At 34.0% G+C, this 21,398-nt stretch overlaps 1 protein-coding gene across 1 annotated transcript in view; it reads right to left on the bottom strand.

The window, feature by feature from the left end:
* Rit2 (Ras like without CAAX 2) overlaps nt 1-21,398 on the bottom strand; it is a 340,369-nt gene that overhangs the window by 186,142 nt on the left and 132,829 nt on the right. Inside the window, exon 3 of the mRNA XM_077792200.1 lies at nt 18,933-19,006. Coding sequence (XP_077648326.1) covers nt 18,933-19,006 — 74 coding nt within the window. The remainder of the gene's footprint in view (nt 1-18,932; nt 19,007-21,398) is intronic.

The following is a 21,398-nucleotide window of genomic DNA, read 5'->3' as shown; positions in this document are numbered from 1 at the left end:
GTAAGAGTTGTATAAAACATCATAACTCTGAATAGCAAATGCCATCTTGAGAAAAAAGAACAAAGCAATAGGAATTACATTATCTGATGTCAAAATACACTAAAGAACTATAGTAATCAAAACAGCATTGTAGTGGCAATAACACAAAAAAGATCCATAGAACAACAAAAGACAACAGAGATCCTAGAAGTAGATCCACACATTTCTAGGTGAAATGATTTTCAACAAAATTGCTAAGAACATGCATACTTCTGTCACCAGAAGTAGATGATACCTACATAAAACCAAACACAGTGTTTGCTTTTAGAAAGTAGGAAGATATTACCAAAGGACATTATTAAAGTGAGGGAGGCATCTATAGAGCAGTCAGAGCCACTTGGCATCCCCTGATCACTGGTTTTAGCCTCAGAGGGGCAGGAATGCTTAAAAGGACACCAACAGCCCCACCTTTAGTGGAGACCATTTGCTTCTTAGGAAACCATCAAGACATACAAATGGAAGTGCTCCGTAATCCTCCTAAACAACTCAGGACACTTCAGTCTCTGCCTTTAATATACCAATCAACTTCTCCCAAATTTAGATGTGATACCCAATGTTTTCCTTAAAAAAAAAATCGGTGATGTTTTCTATAAATAAAGGTTTTATAAAGGTATCAGAAAGTGTGGAATTTAAAACTAAAATACTAATGGTAAAATTATAAAGACCAGATGATACCTAGACTTATTACATATTCCTAGGTTCGAGACTGAGCAGAGATCCCAAGCTTTGTGAATTTTGTAAAAGGGATTCTATTCCTTGAATAAGATTTGGGAAAAAAAAAAATCTCACAAATCTGCTAAACATAATCCCTTGCAAACAAGAATTTCTGCTCTGCCGTTCCTGAGATCAAAAGAAAAACATTTCATGAAGAAGAATGCAAAGGTAGAGAGATCAATAAAAGTGACATTACTTTAAAACACAGTAAACCAAATTCATAGAGGGTACCAACTTCCAGAAGAAAGCAGGCAGATGAAGGGTCCGATCTTGATCAAGTGCATGATTCTTTTGAAGCACATTCTTCCTCATTCAGGGTTCAGACTCCTCTAAAACGTCCATAGAAAGCAGATGGTCTGTTTTTAGGCTTTGAGCCATCTTTTACTTATCTCCAGCCCTTTTTATACTTTATTTTGAGTCAGGGCCTTGCTAAATTGCTGAGGCTGCCTTTGAATTTGGGAACCTCCTGCCACAGCCACCAGAGCCACTCAGATTACTGGTGTGTGCCACCAGGCCCAACTACCACATAGCTTTTTTTTTTTTTTTTCCCTTAGTTTTTAAACAAAGAGGAACTAAGTTTTTTTTTTCCTAAGTTTTAAACAACATGAAACTTAGGTTAAGATATGCAATTCAGTATTTTTTAGCATGTTCAAAAGTTGCATAACCATTGCCACTAAATCCAAAGTGTTTTCATCACCCCAAACCCATTCCTTATATCCTCTCTCCTCAGCTCCTGGTAACCATTGATCTAATTTCTGTCTCTAAGGCTTTTTACCTATTGTGAAAAATACATGTAAGTAAAAATATGCGATTTTTCCAACTCAGAATCTTCAAAGGTGCCCCAAGTCGTCCTAACATGAGCTAAGGAACTATTGCAAATGAACTCTGTCATTCCCCAAAACTTTAACTTTAGTAAAGACTGAATCTTTGCATCTCTGGGTGATCAGAAGACAGGTTTGCTTTGGGTTTTGAATTGATCCTTAACTTCCAAGGATCTCTCTCTCTCTCTCTCTCTCTCTCTCTCTCTCTCTCTCTCTCTATCTCTCTATCTCTATCTCTATCTCTCCACCAGAACAGCAATGTTAGTTCTACCCATATATCCCTACTGGAGTACACTAATGATTAAAAGAAATAGGTCACACCACCAATAATTCAGCCAACCGGCTCAGTGTCCCATAAACAAGTGCTGATCACTAAATTAGTCCTCTTTATTCTCGATATGTTCCCCCTTTGCTGTCATTCTGCTGAGTCTCTGATCACTTAGGCATGGAGAGAATGCATCTGTAACCTCTACAAACGACTCAGGCTTTGTGGCATCAGATGAAGGTTAGCAATAAATGAAACATGTACTTGGAATTTGATTTCCTCTCTGCTCCATTTCATCAGTTTGAGATATGGCAAATCTAATCACAGATTGATCTTATTAAGGCTAATGACCTGATGATTAACAAGAGAAATGCATCTGTAGTCAAATTGCCTGTTTTAATTATTCCAAGGAGCTGCACCATCAGCGGGCAGCGGGCAGCAAGCAGTCTCTTGGATTAAGTTTTGCTTGCACCTGGTGCCCTCTGGATTATTACTCTCCTGGTAGCTAGCAGAGGAAAATAATAATAAGAAGAAAATTCTCAGATGTACTCAATATTTCGCCACACACAACTTGCAATAGGCAGCATAAGGCAGAAGTGAAAGTTTTGACTCTGATGTGAGTTGTGAGTCTGGGTGTCACTGAAGGGTGCTTCGAGAGATGAGGACAAGCTAGGTGGGAGTTTGGCTGAAAATCACGAAAACCATTGTCCAGTTCAGCAAAGTCAGTAAAGATCTAGAAGCAGAATATCTACTGGTGATTCAGGAAAAACTCTTTCATGGCTTGGCTATTGTATGACTAGGGTCACTTAGGGACAATGATAAACCATAGCTAGCTTTATGAAAAACATCACTTAAAAAGTAGAATAATTTTAAATGATACATATATTAAACATTTTATATTCATTTAAAACACACAAATGTATATTTATCTTCCAATCTTTGATGGTAAGCCAACATGCCCCCTCTTTAAAAATAAGTCTGCCAAATTGAGCTATATTTTTGCATAAAGCATCCATAATGCATTCTTCATGCTTGAAAGTTTTGATATCATTAAAGTGGAGCAACGATTTAAGACACATTGAATGTATAGGAGTTCAGAATTGTGGATTTTCAAATGCCAAATTTTAAAATTACCTTGTAAATCCCTTACTTCAACAATAATTTGGAAGGTGAGGGAAAGCTGAAACTCATGGATAATATATCATTTCAAAACACCCAATTTTGTGTAAGTATTCACTCCTTTCTCACAGTATTTTGTCAGTTTGTGTAATATATTTAATTTAAATAATTACAAAATCATGTACTTGGTATAAACTGATTAGGGGGCAAACATAATGAGCTCTCAGTAAGCATTTTAAGGAGAGCTGAAGCCCAGGCATAACAGAGTAATTTGCTGCCAGCATGTGTAGAACTGGAAATAAGGATCATTATGATTTTAGGAAGGAGCACAGGTCACTGGTTAACCTGGTGAGTGAGTTAAAGGGCAGGCTGGCTAAAAGAGCTCCTATTGTAATAGGTAGCAAGAACAGAGTGAAGTTTTCTATCAAAGGCTTTGGGAGCCAGGATTGCCTACAATTTGCAAGTTTACAAAAAAATTTAAAAAAACCACAAAGTCTACAAAAATAAATTTATTATAAAGACTTTATTTTAAGATCAGCATCTTGAAAATTCCCCAAATTTCAACACTTACTAGATAACAATTACTATTTTTAAATGCAATTTCACAACCACACCCCAGCCATTCTTATCTGCTGTTCTATATAGGGCTGAAGATTTTGCTTATGCTGAAAAATATCTAGAAAATTATTTAGCCTTCTGGTACCTACACAGGCATCCAGAAACTAGAAATGCCCATTTAACTATATTCTGGTGATGAAATAAGAACATCAATTCTGAAAGATCAGCCAAGCAAGATGTAATATAACAACACAGCCTATACTGATGATCCCTGACTAAAAAAGGAGTGTTTTCCATGAAACCTGGGAAAAGTGCTTTAGTATAAAACAATCTTATTAAATATACTTTGACAACTTAGAAGACTGAAATTTCAGGCCATACCTATACCATGAATTACAGCTAATTGCAACTCCAGGACATATCCACAAACTTTATTTCTATATTTATGTTCACTCTGGAAGGTGACACATTTTTTTAAACCACCATTCCTAGCCTGGAATTTTGTAAAGTCTTTTAATAATCTTTCTGCAGTTATCATCTCCTTAGTTTTTTTTCTACATTATTCCAGGGTAAGCATTTAATAATACAACTTCAATTTTTTTTCCACTGAGTCAATGATGTATCCTTACTCCTAGAATTAAAATCAAAATTATTAACTTGATTTCATGAGTAGATGGATTTTTTATCCCTGTTTTGGCACATGATCCATCCCATGTCACCTGTCTAAGGAATGATGGGTATCTCTAAGTTTCCAAAGTTACCGCCTTTTCTCCAACTACAAACATACCCACATATCACATTACATACTTGAAATCATTTTGATTTCTCCCAAATCTGCTCATGACCTCAAGTTTATATCTTAACATATAGCCTTCAGTAATCTTAACTGTCCATGTTAGGCCAGGTTCCTTTCACACAGTTCTAATTGTTCATTTATTTTTGCTTAATTTTACATCTTCTTGTATAATATACCAACTTTCATGTAGTGAGGTCATCTCTGCCTTTTGCCTGTATTTTTTTTTTTAACCAAGGATTGAAGCCAGGGGCACATAACCACTGAGTCCCATTGCTAGCCCTTTTTATATTTTACTTGGAGACAAAAAAAAGGGTCTTACTTAAGTTGCTGAGACTGGCTTTGAACTCACCATCTCCTGTCTCAGCCTCTGGAGTCACTGGGCCATACCTGGCCTCATAGACATTTTTATATGCAGTTTCATTGTAAATTGGTTATTTTTAATGTTTACAAACAATTTGCAGGCTAATTCTCTCACTTTTTAAATGCTGGGGCTATAAACTACAGGAACTTGTTCAATATTAAAACTGTCCATTTAAAATAATGAATAAAAACACTTTTCTAAGACTTAAAAATACAGAAAATTTCTTTTCTGATTTCAAGGATTAAAATACATAATGATAGTGTGACAAATATTATACCATTAATATTGAGTTTTACAGTTAACATAGTTATAGCTTTCATTCTAGATCCTAATCAGATGCTAACTTTAAAATGACAGTTTTGTGGCTTATTGAAATTTTTCACACATTAGTCTACTTTCTGTGATTTACATATTAAGAGATGTTCATTCTATCTTATAGCAAAGCAGAATTGAAAATCCAGGCTAGAATGCTGTTATTATCCTAACAGGCTATGGGGACCAGTCATTTGTCAGATTTAGGTCACTGCACTCCATTTAGACTTATTCATGTGATGAAACTATTGCATTAATAAAAATTCATAATTTACTTGCACTATAAACTGTTGCTTAGGGTTTAACTGTTCCAATGGGAATCAACAACAACCTGAGAACATTATAGCTTTTGGAAAATAACCGATTTGAGAAATTTCTGGGACTCTGACTAGGAAGACTTCCACGTGTGGGGAATCCTTGATGAAGCCATCAGCCAATAACTAGTAATCCAATTAAATTTAGCATAAGTTCAAAGGAAAGATAAAGGTATATAGTACCAAACAGGTAATGAGGTAAAAGAAGATATTTTTAAAAATACAAATTATATCAACAACTAGGAAGTTCATTTTTATAGATTAATTAGAATATCTTAAGCCCCTTGGAAACTTCACTCATTGATATATTCTCAAGGAAACAGGAACTTCACAAAGTTCTGCTGTACTAAATATTACCTCAGAAGGAACTTTGAGACTTTTCATAGATGTGTATATTATCTAGCATCATTAACATATTTGCATGACAAAAGTCCTAGAAGACATGTATAATTGGGGTAAATTCTTTGAGCTATTGCCAGTGCTTACAGTACTATTCATAAATAATCATGAGTCCAAACTGAAGGTTCATATCAGCTTTAAAATGTTAATGACATAGAAAGACATCATGTTACACTTTCTTAACAGGTCCTATAAAAATAACGTGGAGGGCCACATATCTATCAAGATTACATACTATTTGATGTGACCAGTGATTATGTACATTCGTTTGTTTGTTTTTCATAAAGAGGTCATTGCTCATGATTTCCACAGTGTGCGCATGCATACACACGTATGTGAGCGCGCGCGCACACACACACACACACACACAAAACTTCCTATTATTAAACATAATCTTCAAAAACCTTAAATCTAATTGCAAATTTTAATCATCTTCTAAAGTTTCTTTTAATGCTAAAATTATTTTGTTACTTTTTTCTTCTTTATTATTTATGTTTTTAAATGTTTCTTCGAATTTTGAGGAGTCTGATTTGTAGGATTGTGGATGTGGTACCTATTTGAAAACTATCTTATTCCTGGGATGATCAGAGGATACAATTCTGGGGAAGAACTTTTTTTGGGAGGTGAAGTACCAAGGATTGAACACAGGGGCACTCAACTACTGAGCCATATCCCCAGGCCTATTTTGTATTTTATTTAGGGACAGGGTCTCACTGGATTGCTTAGTGCCTCATTTTTGCTGAGGCTGGCTTTGAACTCGCAATCCTCCTGCCTCAACCTCCATGTTGTAGCACGGTGCCCAGCCTGGGGAAGCCCATAAAATTCATTCTAGTTAGTAGAATTTATACATAGAAGATAAAAATAGAAAACCATAAATGTTATAGGTTCTCTATATTCATCAGGCATGTACCTGAAACCTATAGTGAAAACATCTCAAGAACTTGAGTTTTTTCTAAGTATCTCAAATTTTGCATTTTCTTCTCTCGAAGTTCAACAAGAATTTGGCTAGAAAAAGTCTTAAGATTGTTACCAGAGATTGAGGTTTGGAAATGATTAGACAATATGGCTAACCAACATACTGCTATCCGTAATTACCATTTTAACTTCAACAGAGAATTCTGCTTTCCTACTATGTTAGTGCAAACTCTGATCAAGACTTAGAGTGGTTCAGCCAAGCTTACTCAAATACTACGTTCTGCTAACTGACTTCCAATTGCAACTGCACTTTTATCTATAACTAAAGTGCAAGATAAGGTAGGACCAGACATGGTACCTAACACCATCAAGAGAGCAGCCACAATATTATTCCATTGACCTACTGTGAAGACATTTGACTCCTATGTGTGACTTGACTGCACAGTTAAATTTTATCAACATGTCCTTCAAGCCACCAATGTGCTGCTATTTTCTATGGTCTTACCAGAGCCACAAAGTGAAGAAAGCAATTGTTCATTAATAAGCACAACTACTAAAATGGAGTTATCTGACATTCTTACATCAATCAATAGAAGAACCTCCTTAAATGGTATCTTCTCAGAGGGAAGAGCCAGTGTACATTTTACGTAGCACCGTCCCCAGAAATATATTGTTCCTATTGACTTTCTGTAGCTTCATAAGAAGATGATATTTTGCTTAATTTAGCTCATTTACAGTTTTTTAGATAAAAATGACTTTCTCATTGATACATTACCCATTTTTTAAATAGTTCCATAACTCAAATCATTTCTCTGAAACTTCAGATATTAGAATGGAGGAGTGAAAGCATTGATACCTATAGAAGCAGATCTCTACCACACTTAGCCATTATACTCATCTGAAACAAAATAATAGTCTTGTTCAGGGATTTGTTTGAGCTTCCCATAGTGCAACTTGATTTTGAAGTCAAATCTGGATACCTGCAAAGAAAAGCAATGGCACTTTGCACTTTTTTGTATACAGGGCTTTCCTGTATTATAGGAAAATTTTTAAAAATTAAGAAATTGAAATGGGAAACACATTTAAAATGGTTGTAAAACCATTTTCATCTTGTAAGGGACTCAGTTTATGGGCCCATTAAAAATATTACTCAAAGAAATGAATTTCAAATTTCCATTAGCTATTTTAACTTTCACTTTAAACTTGAATTGGTTTAGGATAAGAGGATAGAGTTTTGGGATAATAAGCTGGAAGATTCCAGATAACTGCGAGAGCCACTCACAGAAGTATTATGTAGAGAGTATGAAAGCATGTTTATCTGAAAAAGCCTTTCAGAGTCAAACAGCTTTGCTTCAAAGTAGAAAGCAGGGTGCAAAATTTTGGGCTTAGGATCTTGGCAGGAAAAACTTGCCTTTTGATATTTTAGTGATACCAATGACACTTGTTAGCCTTGTGAGTGGACTCATCAGTTATTTTCAAACTGTCCTTCTAACATGTACCCCCTATTACTGAGAGTGGTCTCTGAATGAGATATTCATTATCATTTTCATTTGCATTTAAAAGAATTCAGAATTAACAGTCTCCAGGATAGTCTTATGTAAAGTGGTTCCTCATAAAATTTTGTTGATTAGAAGAAGTTTCTTACTTACTTTAAAGACATTTAATTGCTCTGGAGCAATACAATTTCCAGCTCTTTTGGTCACAGTTTGTCTCCAGTTGCTCACTGAAGTCAAAATCAGCATGCTATTTATTGGTAGTTGGTCCAACAAATAACTCAAGTTTCTTGAATGAGAGTGTTTCAGTAATTCTGCTGCCTAATTGAAGAATTGATTTCTAAAGGAGAAGTTTGGTTTCCCAAATTCCATCTGTTTCCAGATTTCAAATGAAATGCAATACATTTATTTTCCAGGGCTGCTGAAAATTTTTAGGAAGAAGAATAGTTTTAATAGAAAACAAATTCACCAGGAATCTTAAATAACAACCACCACCAAAAATTGGATTTATCATATCTTCCCACAAAAGTTACGTAGTTCAGATGTATCTATAATACAGCTATTATACAGCAATGCCATAAAAGGAGAAGCCAATCCTTTGCTTACAGGCTAATTTCATAAAGGAAACAGACTTGTTCAACTTTGATACATCAGCTATGAAGAACGGAATATGTGAAACAAAGCTATGGGAGGCTTTTGTTGCCTACACTGGACCCCAGCAAACCACACCAAACCACAATGGACTCACTTCTGCTTGGTGCCACATAATGGAACTGAACTCTGAAATGAGCCAGTATTCAAAAACAAAAAAGATAAACAAACACATTCCTAGCAACCAATCAGAATGAGCCTGGTTTACCTGAGATGGCAGAATAAGGAAGTCACCTTTTAATCCTGTAAGGAAACTAATTGAAATGACCAATCTGTTTTTCATTTCATACTTCCACTTTCTTTAGCCCTTTTCTGACTAAAAAGCCAGTCTACTCTGCTGAACTCATCATGATACTCATTCTATAAGATAGAATGAGGTATTGCTTAATTCTAAAATTATAAATAAAAACCCATTCATTAGACCTTTACACTAAATTTGTTAACATTTTGTATTTTAACAACTATAAGTACTTTGGTATTTTCCATCTGGTTTTCTACTGCAGCAAGTCTCCCTAACTCAGGGTTCAGTGTTCACTTCAGCTAAATTCACGTCCTTCTTTATGAATAAGATTTCTACCTAATATTATCAATGTCTTAGTCTATTTTCTGTTGCTATCACAAAATATCTCAGACCAGCAATAGAACATTCTGAGGTCAGTGCCTCAATGACGTAATCACCTAGACACCCCTGCCCCCATTTAAAGAATTCACCACCACACGGAGGACCAAGCTTTCAGTATGTGAAACCACATTAAAAGCATAGCATCATATATTTTCCAACCTGTTGAACCTAAGATTGTAAAATGAAGAAATATTATCTAGAAGGAAGTACCAAACTTCTTCCTGTAGTCTCAAATTAGTCTCAAAACCCAGTTTTCCATTCCTTTTCCCCTGAACCCTTCTTAACCACTTTAAGCTTCCCAGATAGCCAGGATTCTCCAAACACATTCTGCCTCCCCCTCACCTCTGCCTCCCTAAAAAGAGCACAGACAAAAGTTTTAATACCATAATATTGCATCATGAAGGAAGTAAAGAGAGATCTCAAAGGGACTTTTTTTTAAATAAAAGATTTCATTTTATCAAGAAAATGTCTTATTGCTAGAAGGTCTATAATGATAGGCATTATTTTCCACATTTTTTAAGAGAGTAGGATATTGGAAGTTGTGTATGTAAATATAATTCCTGCAGAATAAGAGGAGTATGTTGATAGAAGCCCTCCTGATTTATTTATTTATTTTTTTGTGGCTCTCATTTTACCTAAGCAAGCATAGCTGATTATAATTCTTAAAACTATACTGAGAACTACCTTTATAGTATGTTAATTGACACTTTCTGTTAACTAACTGTTATATCTTGCCTGTTCTAATAAGTTTCAAATTGCTTGAGGACAGAAAATATTATTCAAATTTGTTTGCATCTGTCATAACTTTTAGTACTTTTCAGAGAACATAATCAATATCCTGTACAGAGTAGCTCATTGCCAAACAGAATAAACTAATTTGGAGAATAATTGAGCACAAAATGTTTTAAAGAATATTTAATGCAAGCTCTTTTGAACACGAAGGGAAAGTAAATCAGAGACAATATTTTGTCTAATGTTGCATATCTTGCTTATGTCAGATAGGAGAAAAAAAATAAGTCATGTGACCTGTATGTTTCATTTGTTATTATAGCAAACTTAGCCACGACCCTCCTTCATGACATTATTGGGGTTACAGCAAATGTGAGGGCTCAGTCTATTGTTCTGGCTCATTCAGTCTTCATATAAATTTCACAGAGTGCAACATCATTTTTCACAAACATGATATTAAAGCTTTCCTAATTGATAAATATATGGACAATGTGACTCATGGAAAGACTGCAAATAAATTCTTCTGATGTTTAAAATTAGGAAAGATAAAACCCTTTGTGCAAAATATTACAAAGAATGCACAAAGCCAAATGGATGGAAATAAATGAGCCCTTGTACTTCTAGTATTTCTCCCCCTTTTTTTTTTTAATTCTTACTACTCTTGAATTTTTTATCCATTGTGCTTGCCAATATTCTGTGCTGGTTTCCAACTAAATCTCCTTTAATCATAATATCATTGCCATTGCCAAAAAAGTAATACACAAATAGCAAGCATCACCACTTACAGATAGTTCAGTACTATTCATTTTCACAGAGTAACTTTTAGAAGAGGTAATAGAGCTGCATCCCTGCAGGATTGTAGGAATGTCTCAGGGGTTAGTGTTAGGACACCTCCATCTGCAGCATTTAGAAGCCATGAAACATTGGATAAGCCATTTACCTCTTTTGTGCCATAGGGTCTTTATTAGTAAACTGAGGAAAGTGTAATTTGTGACCTTTACTCCCCCTTCAAATTTTTAAAAATATTCATAATTATAGTCATATCATGGATATTCAATAGAAAACATTTACAAGTTGACTGTGGAGTTTCTCTAAGGACTATTCTTAGTGAAATCTCTGTTTACACAATGGCCCATTAGTAATTATAGGATACAAAGATCTGGCATTGTCCACCACAAAAGTAGAATACTGAAGGAATCAATAGCAACAAAGAAGCTGAAAGATGAAATATGAAGTCATTGACATTCTGTTTTTCAGCTATTTCTATCAAAAGTATACTTCAGAGAATCTTGGTCGTCATTTTAGTACTTTTATGTCAAGCATAAATCAATTTATTTTTTAATTTGGCAAGTTTAGTCTTGAAAATTGCCAAGTTTCAGCTAAAAAATATGTATGATAAATATATATCATAATGCTCTGCATATCACACTAGAGAGTAATTAGATTCTTAAAGCATGGTTTTGTAATGAAATTCACTATAAGAAAAGTAAAGAGGTGAAGTGATTAATAATATGGTAATGAAATTTAACATTTATTTTTTGTAAGTTTAAATTCTTTTTAAATATGTGCAAAAATAGAAGTGTAAGTTCTCCATAGTCAGGGATTGCCTGGGTTTTATTTAATTTTTCTGTATTAATATAGACCAATTAATCTAGCAATGCAAACCTGTAAATGTCCCAATTACTTGTGTTAGGAATATTAGACACTCACATACATTCAGGCATGTATGAGATACAGCCTCATATAGTTGACCATCAAAGACACTGAATTATTAAGAATATTGTCATTGGAATCTGTAAATCAATCTACAGTTGATGGTGTGACTAATTGTTTCCCCTGAATCAATAGAAATTTTACCTTTAAAAATTCACCTTAAGTATGTTCAACTTTTCTAATTTTTAAATTGCATGCTTTTTGCTTTCTTTAGCAGAAAATACAAATCATAATTATAATTTCTTGATAGTTTTATAGTATTAGTCACGAATGCAATTATTGCATTTAGCTTAGAAACATTTGCCATTGTAGCAGGTGGACCCATACTTACATGCTTCTAAAATATGCTTTGTGCTTTAGCTTGTATTTTAAAATCACATTCTCTTGTTCTTCTGTTATAAATTGTTAGATCATTTGGCTATTAAAATACTTGTTTCTACAAGTGCACTTCTTGAGTTTTTATTCTAAAAACTATAGACCAAAAAAAAAAAAAATAAACAAAACAAAACAAACAGGTAACCAACACCTTATACCTAACCCTAATACAAAATAGACTCAGAATGAAAAACTGATCGTCTCCCTTGTTATGAGAGAGTTTATAAATAACATATGAACTTTATTTTATAGGTTTTTTTGGCATTTGGTTACTAAAATATCACTTTTGTTTTATTTCTGGTTTCTGGTTGTATTCCTTATAGTAGTTTGCTTTCCTTGTTTGCATGTTTAAATCATAGGAAGTTTTAGAGCCTCTTCATTAGGGAAGGAGAGCTAGTAATTTGCTTGTAGTCTGGATGACTATGTAAGTCATTATACAAACCAGAGCAGTTTTGAGTGAAACACAGTGCCAAAAACAGAAATAACAAGCTTTAATTGCTGTAGAGCAGGTGCCAGTGCCAACCTGAAATATCCTTGAAAAACATCAGAATTCATGGCCATTCTATTTGCATTAGTGTTAATAGTGAATAGTTTTCAGGCCTCTCTATCCAACACAAGGGATCACCATGACCTGACCCATTTTCCCAAGACTAAAGGTGATGATCGAAGTATCAATTCAGGACATGAGTCTGGTTGTGAATATTATTTGTCTTTTCCTATTTAAAAAGTAGACATGTTGATTCTTTTGATGGCAATGCTTATAATGGTTTGTACTTTAATATTTAGCTATATTATGAAGTATCTTTTAAAAATTGCCTTTTACTTCTCCTCACATATGACTATATGGCAAGACATTCAGATAATGATGTATTTCTAGATTTAGAATAGTTGCTTAAAATGTGTCTTATTTCCAGAGAAGCTAGACTATACCTACATGATATCATTTGAGAGGAACATGAAACAGATATCCATGTTAAGATGATGTCACAGGAGTTCTGTTTTAGAGTCAGTGTTGGGTAGCTAGCAGTAAAGTGAGTACACTGGAGTTGGAAGCAGATGGAAAGATGATAACTCTATGCTTCCTTAGCACCCAGTTGAGACAAAACATCAAACTGAACAAAGTTCTCAGTAAATCCAAGACTGAGAATATTAAGATCTACATTCTCATATTTTTCAGTTCTAATGTGGTATTACTTGATTGACTTTAGTAAAATAGTGTCTATCAAATAATCAAAACTCTGGAAATGTAATGAAAACTGACTGAGGAGTTGGCACATAGCATTTGCCCTGGGATGCAATTAGAAGGAGCTGTCTAAAATACCCTTCTTATAGGACTGCTTGATTATATTAGAGTTTTGCCCATTGTGGGGCAATCTAGCCCAGGTTTCATCTTCTAAGACCCTAAAATATTAACAACCACTTGTAAGATGGGATGATTCTTGAAGTGTCATGTTCTAAAGAATTCCAAGGATAAACCACAAACATGAAAATAAAAATAAGCAAATAAATAAATTAAAAGCTTGAGGGTAAAATGTGATTAAAGCTTTCAAAGAATAATGTACAAATCAGGCCAGAGGTAATTCAGAAAATCACAGAGTTTAAATCTGAAAGATACCTTAGAGATCAAGTTTAATTCTTTCATTTCACAGATGAGTAAATTAGGTTCAGATGGGCTAAGGGACCTACTTTGACTGCAGAGTTGATTAGGGGATGAACCAAATAAAATTACAGCTATGTTGTTTCAGAATGACTTAATTCAGGTAGTATCCACGTTTAGGAGAATGTGTAAGTCTAGAAAATTTCAGTGGCTGGATTTCATGGATTGTCACAAAGAGGAAACTGGTGTGTTTGGAGAAGAATTACTTTTAGTACTTCTTATGTGGATGAGTATGATTTAATATGGTTATAATTAAATTGAACTTCATATACATATTTTCTTAGAGTTTCATTTAAGAATACTTGCAACTTCTATTTTAAACTTAGCTATATTCGAAGTTTGAGATAATCCCTTAACAAAATTTGCATACTTCCTCTATAATCTTCATCCTAATTTGCTGCAAAATTTAATTAGCATGTCCACACTGCCCCAAACCACAAGCATTTTGAATTTACACACAATATTTTATTTTATCTTGCATTTTCTTGATCTATGGAAGTCCTTGGTACACATAAGGGATTTCATAAGAGAAATGAAAAAAAAAAAAAGAAAGAGCTTGAGTGGAAATGTGGATGGCTTCTAGTCACAGCTGGATCTAGAGCTTGCTGTACTGCAGTAAGTAAATCACTTACACTCTATGAGACTTAATTTTTCCATTTATAAAATGAGTAATATAATATTTCAGGAGATTGGTCAAGGGTCAAGAGTAAACTATGGAGAAGAAATTTTTAGCTCATGGCAATAATACTTTCTAAAAATTAAAGCTTTCCAGAGAATGTCTACTTTCAGCAGTAGAATTCCTGAACAATGGAAGTAGTCAAAGGTAGGCTTACCAAACATTTGGATGGAGAATTAAGCACTGAATGAGATAATTGAAAGACCTGGATGAATGGCAGAGTAAAACTCCTTTCCAAATTGAGTTTTGGTGATATCCAACCTTTCTTCCATGGAATTATGGTGGCACTGCAAGTCCATATGTATAGCATGAGGTAGTGCATGGCACACTCCCCCTAAATATGGTGCCTTGAGTAAATTATACAAACAGAAAGGTATTTCTGACTTTCTCTTGTCCCCTGCTTTAAAGACCCTAATGAGACAGATATCCAGCCCTATATTAAGTGAGAAGGAATGTGGCACAGAGAGGCCAAAAAGAATTTGAAGAACTGGCTTAGCTAAATTGAGCCCAGTTTGTTTCGTAGGTTACACATACTTTTAATCTAATGGTGCTTACCATAGATGTCCATTCCACATTAAACTTAAGCATAAAAATATCATTTTTTCCTTTTTAAAATTAATTAGTTTATTTTAATTATGTATATATGACAGCAGAATGCATTTTGATTTATTGTACACAATTGCAGCCCGACTTTACATTTCTATGGTTGTACACGACCTAGCATCGCACCATATGTGAACATGACTTAGGGTAATAATGTCATCTAATTCCAACATTGTTACTGCCCACATGCACCTTCCCTACACACAATGAACTATTACTCAGCATTAAAAAAAGAATAAAATTATGGCATTTTCAGGTAAATGGATGGAGTTGGAGAATATCATGCTAAGTGAAGTTAGCTAATTCCCAAAGACCAAACGCTAAATGTTCTCTCTGAAAAGTGGATGTTAATTTATAACAGGGATGAGGAGGCATGGGAAAAATGGAGGAACTTTGACTGGATCTTTTATGTTTCTTCATTCTGTGAAGCTCCTATATCATCTAAGATCTTGTTTTAAATTTTTTATTATGCTTTTCTTAATCTTTCTTCTGTTTTGCTCTAGGTAAGAGATAAAACTTTGTCGTCCCTACAAGCATAAACATGAAACCGGTCAGTACTTGGTCTCCTTTATTGCCTCTAAGAGGACAGTCACTTCACGTTTTGCATAAAAATATATGTATTCTAGATGATGACTTTAATAGTAGCTTTTCTACCTAATCCTTGGCTATATTGTAGGGATGCTAAATTTCAATAAATATGAAAATCAACAGTACCTAAAGAAAAAAATGTGTTATTATTTTAAAAAATTTCAATGGTGTTCTTTCCTATCACCTGTAGGGACATAAGTTCTGTTAAATCAGCTGTATAGACCACCTCTTCCTGTGTAGGTTTAATAACAGTTTGGAACAAGCATATCACCATCTGTTTAGGTTTATGTACTCCTAACTGTTTGGCCATAATTGATATTTTGAAAAATATTTAATGGTATACAAGTTTAATAACTTTATCATTTTAATTGTGTTTGCAAGTTTCTCAGTATTACCAGAGCATATTATCTTAAATTTATCTTTCATCACTTACCAATTTACCAACATACAGGTGGATAGACTCTCTGAGCCATATTGAACTAAAAAATGCTTTACTAATATGCATATTGATCAGTTATTTCCACAACAATGCTATGTGACCAACCACTTCAAACTTAGGGTCTTACAACAATGGGTGCTTATCATTTCTCTACTTTGCAATCTGTGTGGTGCTGGAGCAAACCTGCTTCAGGCTTGGGTAGACTAGGCTTTGCTTCTTTCTTTGAGATAGTGCTAGGTATGCTCCATAATTTTCTTCATTTTCTGGAAACCAAGAGTTACCTTCAGCATGCACTTTGAGGAATAGCAAAAACACCCTTAATACCCCTACAGACTTTAGTCTAAAATTAGTGTGTTTTCTCAACTGTCTACATTTCACAGGCTTTAGCAATCACATGGCTGAGCCAGTTGTCAACAGGAAAGAGAAATATTCACCATTACCTTAGCACCATGGTTAGCACCCAGTAGGTCTATATAAATACTATAAACCAAATGTCTGTTTGATAAGTGAAGGATTTCGCTTTCTAAGAATGTTTAAATCTAGTTGATATTTCCAGTAATTCGGCTTTTCTCTTTCTCAAAGTAGACTTTTTCATTGGACAATTTCAGTCATTGGAAAAAAGTATTAATGTTTAACCTTCTTAATTTTCTTTCAATTGAGCCCCCAATTGCCCTGAAAAACACATGTATTTTGCTTTGGATAAGGCAGGACTTTCAAATAATTGATATTATTTTTCTATTCTAAATATTCCCCAATGGTTTCAACAATCTTTTCACCTAAGTTACTTGTCCAAATGTCTCCAGAAACAAATGAGTTTGTTAATATATTGATTTCAGATAGTCTTTGTATAACTCATAAGTATATAAATTGACTACTTATTTCTAGTGACTTATACATTATCAATATTCCAATTACTGCAGTTATATTTTAAGTAGTTACATAAAATAGATGAAAAACATAAAATATATTTAAAATTAGTAAGATCTTTAAGGACAAAGAAAAATAATATAGTGAAAACATGTGTATTCCTGATTTTCAACTATTAATAACTTTTTATATTTAATTGGAAACTTAATAAAACATAAATCATTGCAGGTATAGTTGATGTTTATTTTGTATTTCTCTCGTTTCCTGTCTTTTTCACTTTCCCCAAAAGTGGTAACCAAAAATAATAACCACTAGCTTAAACATTTTATAAAAAGGCATCAAATCCTATGCCACAAAGTAAAATTCTAAATTCATCAAATAATCAGTCTCCTACAGATTACATGCTTTGCAAGATTAGAAATCAATAGAAAATTAAAAAAATGTGAAAAGATTGTTGATTCTTGTATTGGATAGAATATTCTATTTGGGTTAAATGTATTTTCAAATCTTCCACTGCACTACTCTACAACCTAATACTTATTGACAGAGCTGTGTTAGTACTTTCAATTGGATTTGATTTTAGATTTATAATTTTGCTCTTCACAATCCTCTCCATTGCTATTAATATTATAGATTATAATTTAAAAACTATTTCTGATGATTTCTTCACTACAAACTAGAACTTTTACAGTACAATAATGCTGTTTGTATAATATCTCTTTTCTCTGATGTTAATACAGGTATGCCTGCTTTAAGTTTGGCTCTCTTAAACCCACTTTTCATCTTTTTATTTTTCTTTGTTTGTTTTTTGGACTAGGAATAAAACCCAGGGCCAAAAGTAATTACATAAAATAGGTGACTTAGGACTGGGAATCAAACCCAGGGCCTTGTGTTTGCTTGGAAAGTGCTCACAAACTGAGCTACATCCCTGGCACTGTTCCATTATTTGATTTGCCACTTTACTTTACCATTGTGATTCTTTTAAACCACATAAAAATCAGTCTTTTTCATTCTTTTAATACAATATTGACAATACTTGTCTACTCCAGGAAAGAGAGATCCGTTTCCATTTATTTTGATATCTGATACGTTTATATTTCCATATACATATTATCAACATATTCCACCTATTTTTTGTTTATTTTCTGCCTTATATTGCACTGAAATTTTTATTGTGTTCCTCCCTTTTCCTTCAGTTCATTTTTAAGTTGTATGGTATATATTTGGCACTTTACATATAGATTTACATTTTTAACGTGTTTATTTTGAACATTTAAAGTTTAAATGAGACATCTACCCTCCTTGTAAATACCGTAAGGGTTTTGACTTATTGTAATTATTATGTACTTCCTCTTCCTCTTGTTTTACTTACAATTGTTATAGTGCTTTAATTCTTTTTTTATATCACATAAATCATTTCTCTTCCTCTTTGTCCTCCTCTTCCTCCTCCTCCTCTACCCCATCCTCCTCCTCCTCCTGCCTACAGGTTTGCGCAGGAACATATTAGGTTATGCTAAATTGCTTACATCACTGAAATGTCTCCTTAGCCTTGGTTCCATACACTGTGGTAAACAACCCTTCCTTTTTTATTTTCATCAAATGAAAATATTTTTCACAGTGAAGTCTAGAATCGAATTTTGTGTGTATCTAGAAAAAATAATAAACTATTTTATGATTTCATTAATACTTTATATGTATGCTTTGTTATTTATAAAATTGAGAAAATATTAAAATATTCTTGGTGGTAATCAATGATACATCACATTTTCATGCCAAGTCTTTTCGTGTTCAATTTTTTTATTTGTATTACAAATTTTTTTCCTATTTGAATAAACTCATCTCACATATATGAGGTTGAAGCCTTCAATTGTCTCAATGACTAGAGAAGCTGAAGTGTATCACCTACCTGGCCAGCAGTGTCCAAGATGTCCAGATAAGCTGGCTCATTGTCAATCCTAACTTGGGTCTTATAAGCATCTTCTGAAAAACACAAGACAAAGTTTACATTCAAATATGTCCAGTAGAAAAGCCATGATTAATTTTTAGATTTCATAACAAAGAATTTCTAAACAAATTACTAAGTAAGAGAATCAGATACACTAGCCAGAAAAAGTAAGCAGATTGAGAAGAATGTATAGGAAAAAGGGTTTATAGTTAGAATATAGTTGGGTAGATTTTTTTTCTTCATCAGGAGAATTTCTTGACCTCAGGTAACCTTTATATTCCCTTGAGAACAATCGCTGGGACAAGTCCATCAATTCTTTTCCAACCATGAACCACAAAATCACATCCTAACCTCATAATGGTAAAAGACTAAAAGCTTTTCCTTGGAAATCAGGAGAAAGACACAGTGTTTTTTTCTCTTTTACTTCTCTTTTACTTGAATATTTCTACTATAATACAACCCAAGAAGATAACACCAAACAAAACTGAAACAGAATGAAACAAAATTGGAACAACAGAAAATCATTATAGCCTTTCTATCCTCCTGAAATGTCCATCCGTCCTTTCTCTCTATCTGTTCCTCAGATGTGAGAGGTTTTTCTTCCGTCTCACTCATCTCCAGGGACAGGCAACTTAAAACAAAAGTGAAGCAAAACAAAAGAGGAATCTTAAAATGGCTACCCATCCTCTCGCCCTGCCCTCAGGGGCGAGCAGTTTACCTTATCACTTACCCTCAGTTCCAGTTGGAGCCACCAAATGCCGCAGTCTGGCTGGGCACAATTCAGGAGCCACGTGTCAAAAGAAATGAACTTTATTTTTAGAACCACACAGGCCAAACAAAACAGCTCCTCAGGAAAAACCCTCAGAGCCCAACTGCCACCACCGGCTTTCCCCAAGCCTCTCCCCCAAACTACAAGCCTCACCACCTCCCACAATCCTCCTGCTCTTGAGGCCGATTGGCTGGGTCGAGTGTTTTTTTTTCAATTCTAATTCATCCTGAGGATAGTCCACATTTTGCATTTACTATCCCTGCACTGAATCATGAAGGTCCTGATCAGAGATATGAATGGAAAGTACTCCCTCAAGGGATGGCTAACAGCCCAACTATGTGTCAAATTTATGTTAACTAATCCAGCCACTTAGAAATCAAAATCCTGAACTACAAATATTTCACTATAAGGATGATGTATTATTAGCACACAAAGCTAAAAACACATTGCTAGAATGTTATGCCACACTTACAAACTTATTTAAAAAATTATAATCTAGAGATAGCAATAGATAAAGTACAATTAAGTTTTCTAATTAATTATTTAGGAGTTCTATTATCCTCAACCATGGTCCATCCATCAAAAATTCAAATGCGAGTAGATCAACTCAAATCACTTAATGACTTTCAAAAGTTATTAGGAGACATAAATTGGATAAGGCCTTATCTAGGCATACCAACAGGAGAGTTGGGACCTTTATTTGATATCCTAAAAGGTCCATCAGATACAAATTCACCCCGCATGTTAACTCCTGAAGCAAGAAAGGCATTAAAAATTATTGAAACATATATGGAAAATATGCATTTGTATAGAATTGATATAAGTTTGCCTTTATTATTTATTGTAATACCAACAAAAAATATTCCTACAGGAGTATTTTGGCAAGATGGTCCGTTATTGTGGATACATTTATCTTATTCTCCTAACACTATTCTTACTAGGTATCCTGAGGCTGTAGGACAATTAATACTCAAAGGAATAAAAGCAGCAAAGGGAGTGTTTGGAATTTCTCCCCATAAAATGATTACTCCATATACTATGGATCAAATTGATGAGTTAGCTAATGAGTTAAATACTTGGGCAATAATCATGTGTAAATCTAATGTTTCATTTGATAATCACTTACCATCTAATCCTTTGTTGTCTTTTTGGTCTAAGCATCCTGTAGTTTTTCCAAAAATGACAAGAAAAACCCCTATCATGAATGTTCCAAATATATTCACTGATGGGTCAAATAATGGTACAGCAGCAGTAGTTACCCCTGATCAAAATTTTACATTTTTAGTACCCAAACAATCAGCTCAAGAGGTAGAGCTTAATGCAGTTTTACAAGCTTTTGTGATGTTTAAAGATTCTGTATTTAATTTATTTTCTGATGGTCAGTATATAGTTAATGCTATAGTATCCCTTGAAGATGCTGGTAGGATTTCCCCTTCTTCTACTGTTTTCTCTTTGTTTTCTGCTATACAAAGTCTAATCTGGGACAGAAAAGATCCCTTCTTTATAGGACATATCAGAGCACATACAGGATTGCCTGGAGCCCTTAGTTTGGGCAATGATTTAGCAGATAAAACTACACATGACATACATATTTTCTCTACACTAGAAGAAGCTACACATTTTCATAAAAGGTTCCATGTCAATGCTAAATCTTTACA

This window comes from Urocitellus parryii, chromosome 13 (genome assembly GCF_045843805.1).
Source record: "Urocitellus parryii isolate mUroPar1 chromosome 13, mUroPar1.hap1, whole genome shotgun sequence".
NCBI classification, from domain to species: Eukaryota; Metazoa; Chordata; class Mammalia; order Rodentia; family Sciuridae; genus Urocitellus; species Urocitellus parryii.
Note: the sequence above shows the minus strand (reverse complement) of the source record. Positions and strands in the feature narration are given on the sequence as shown.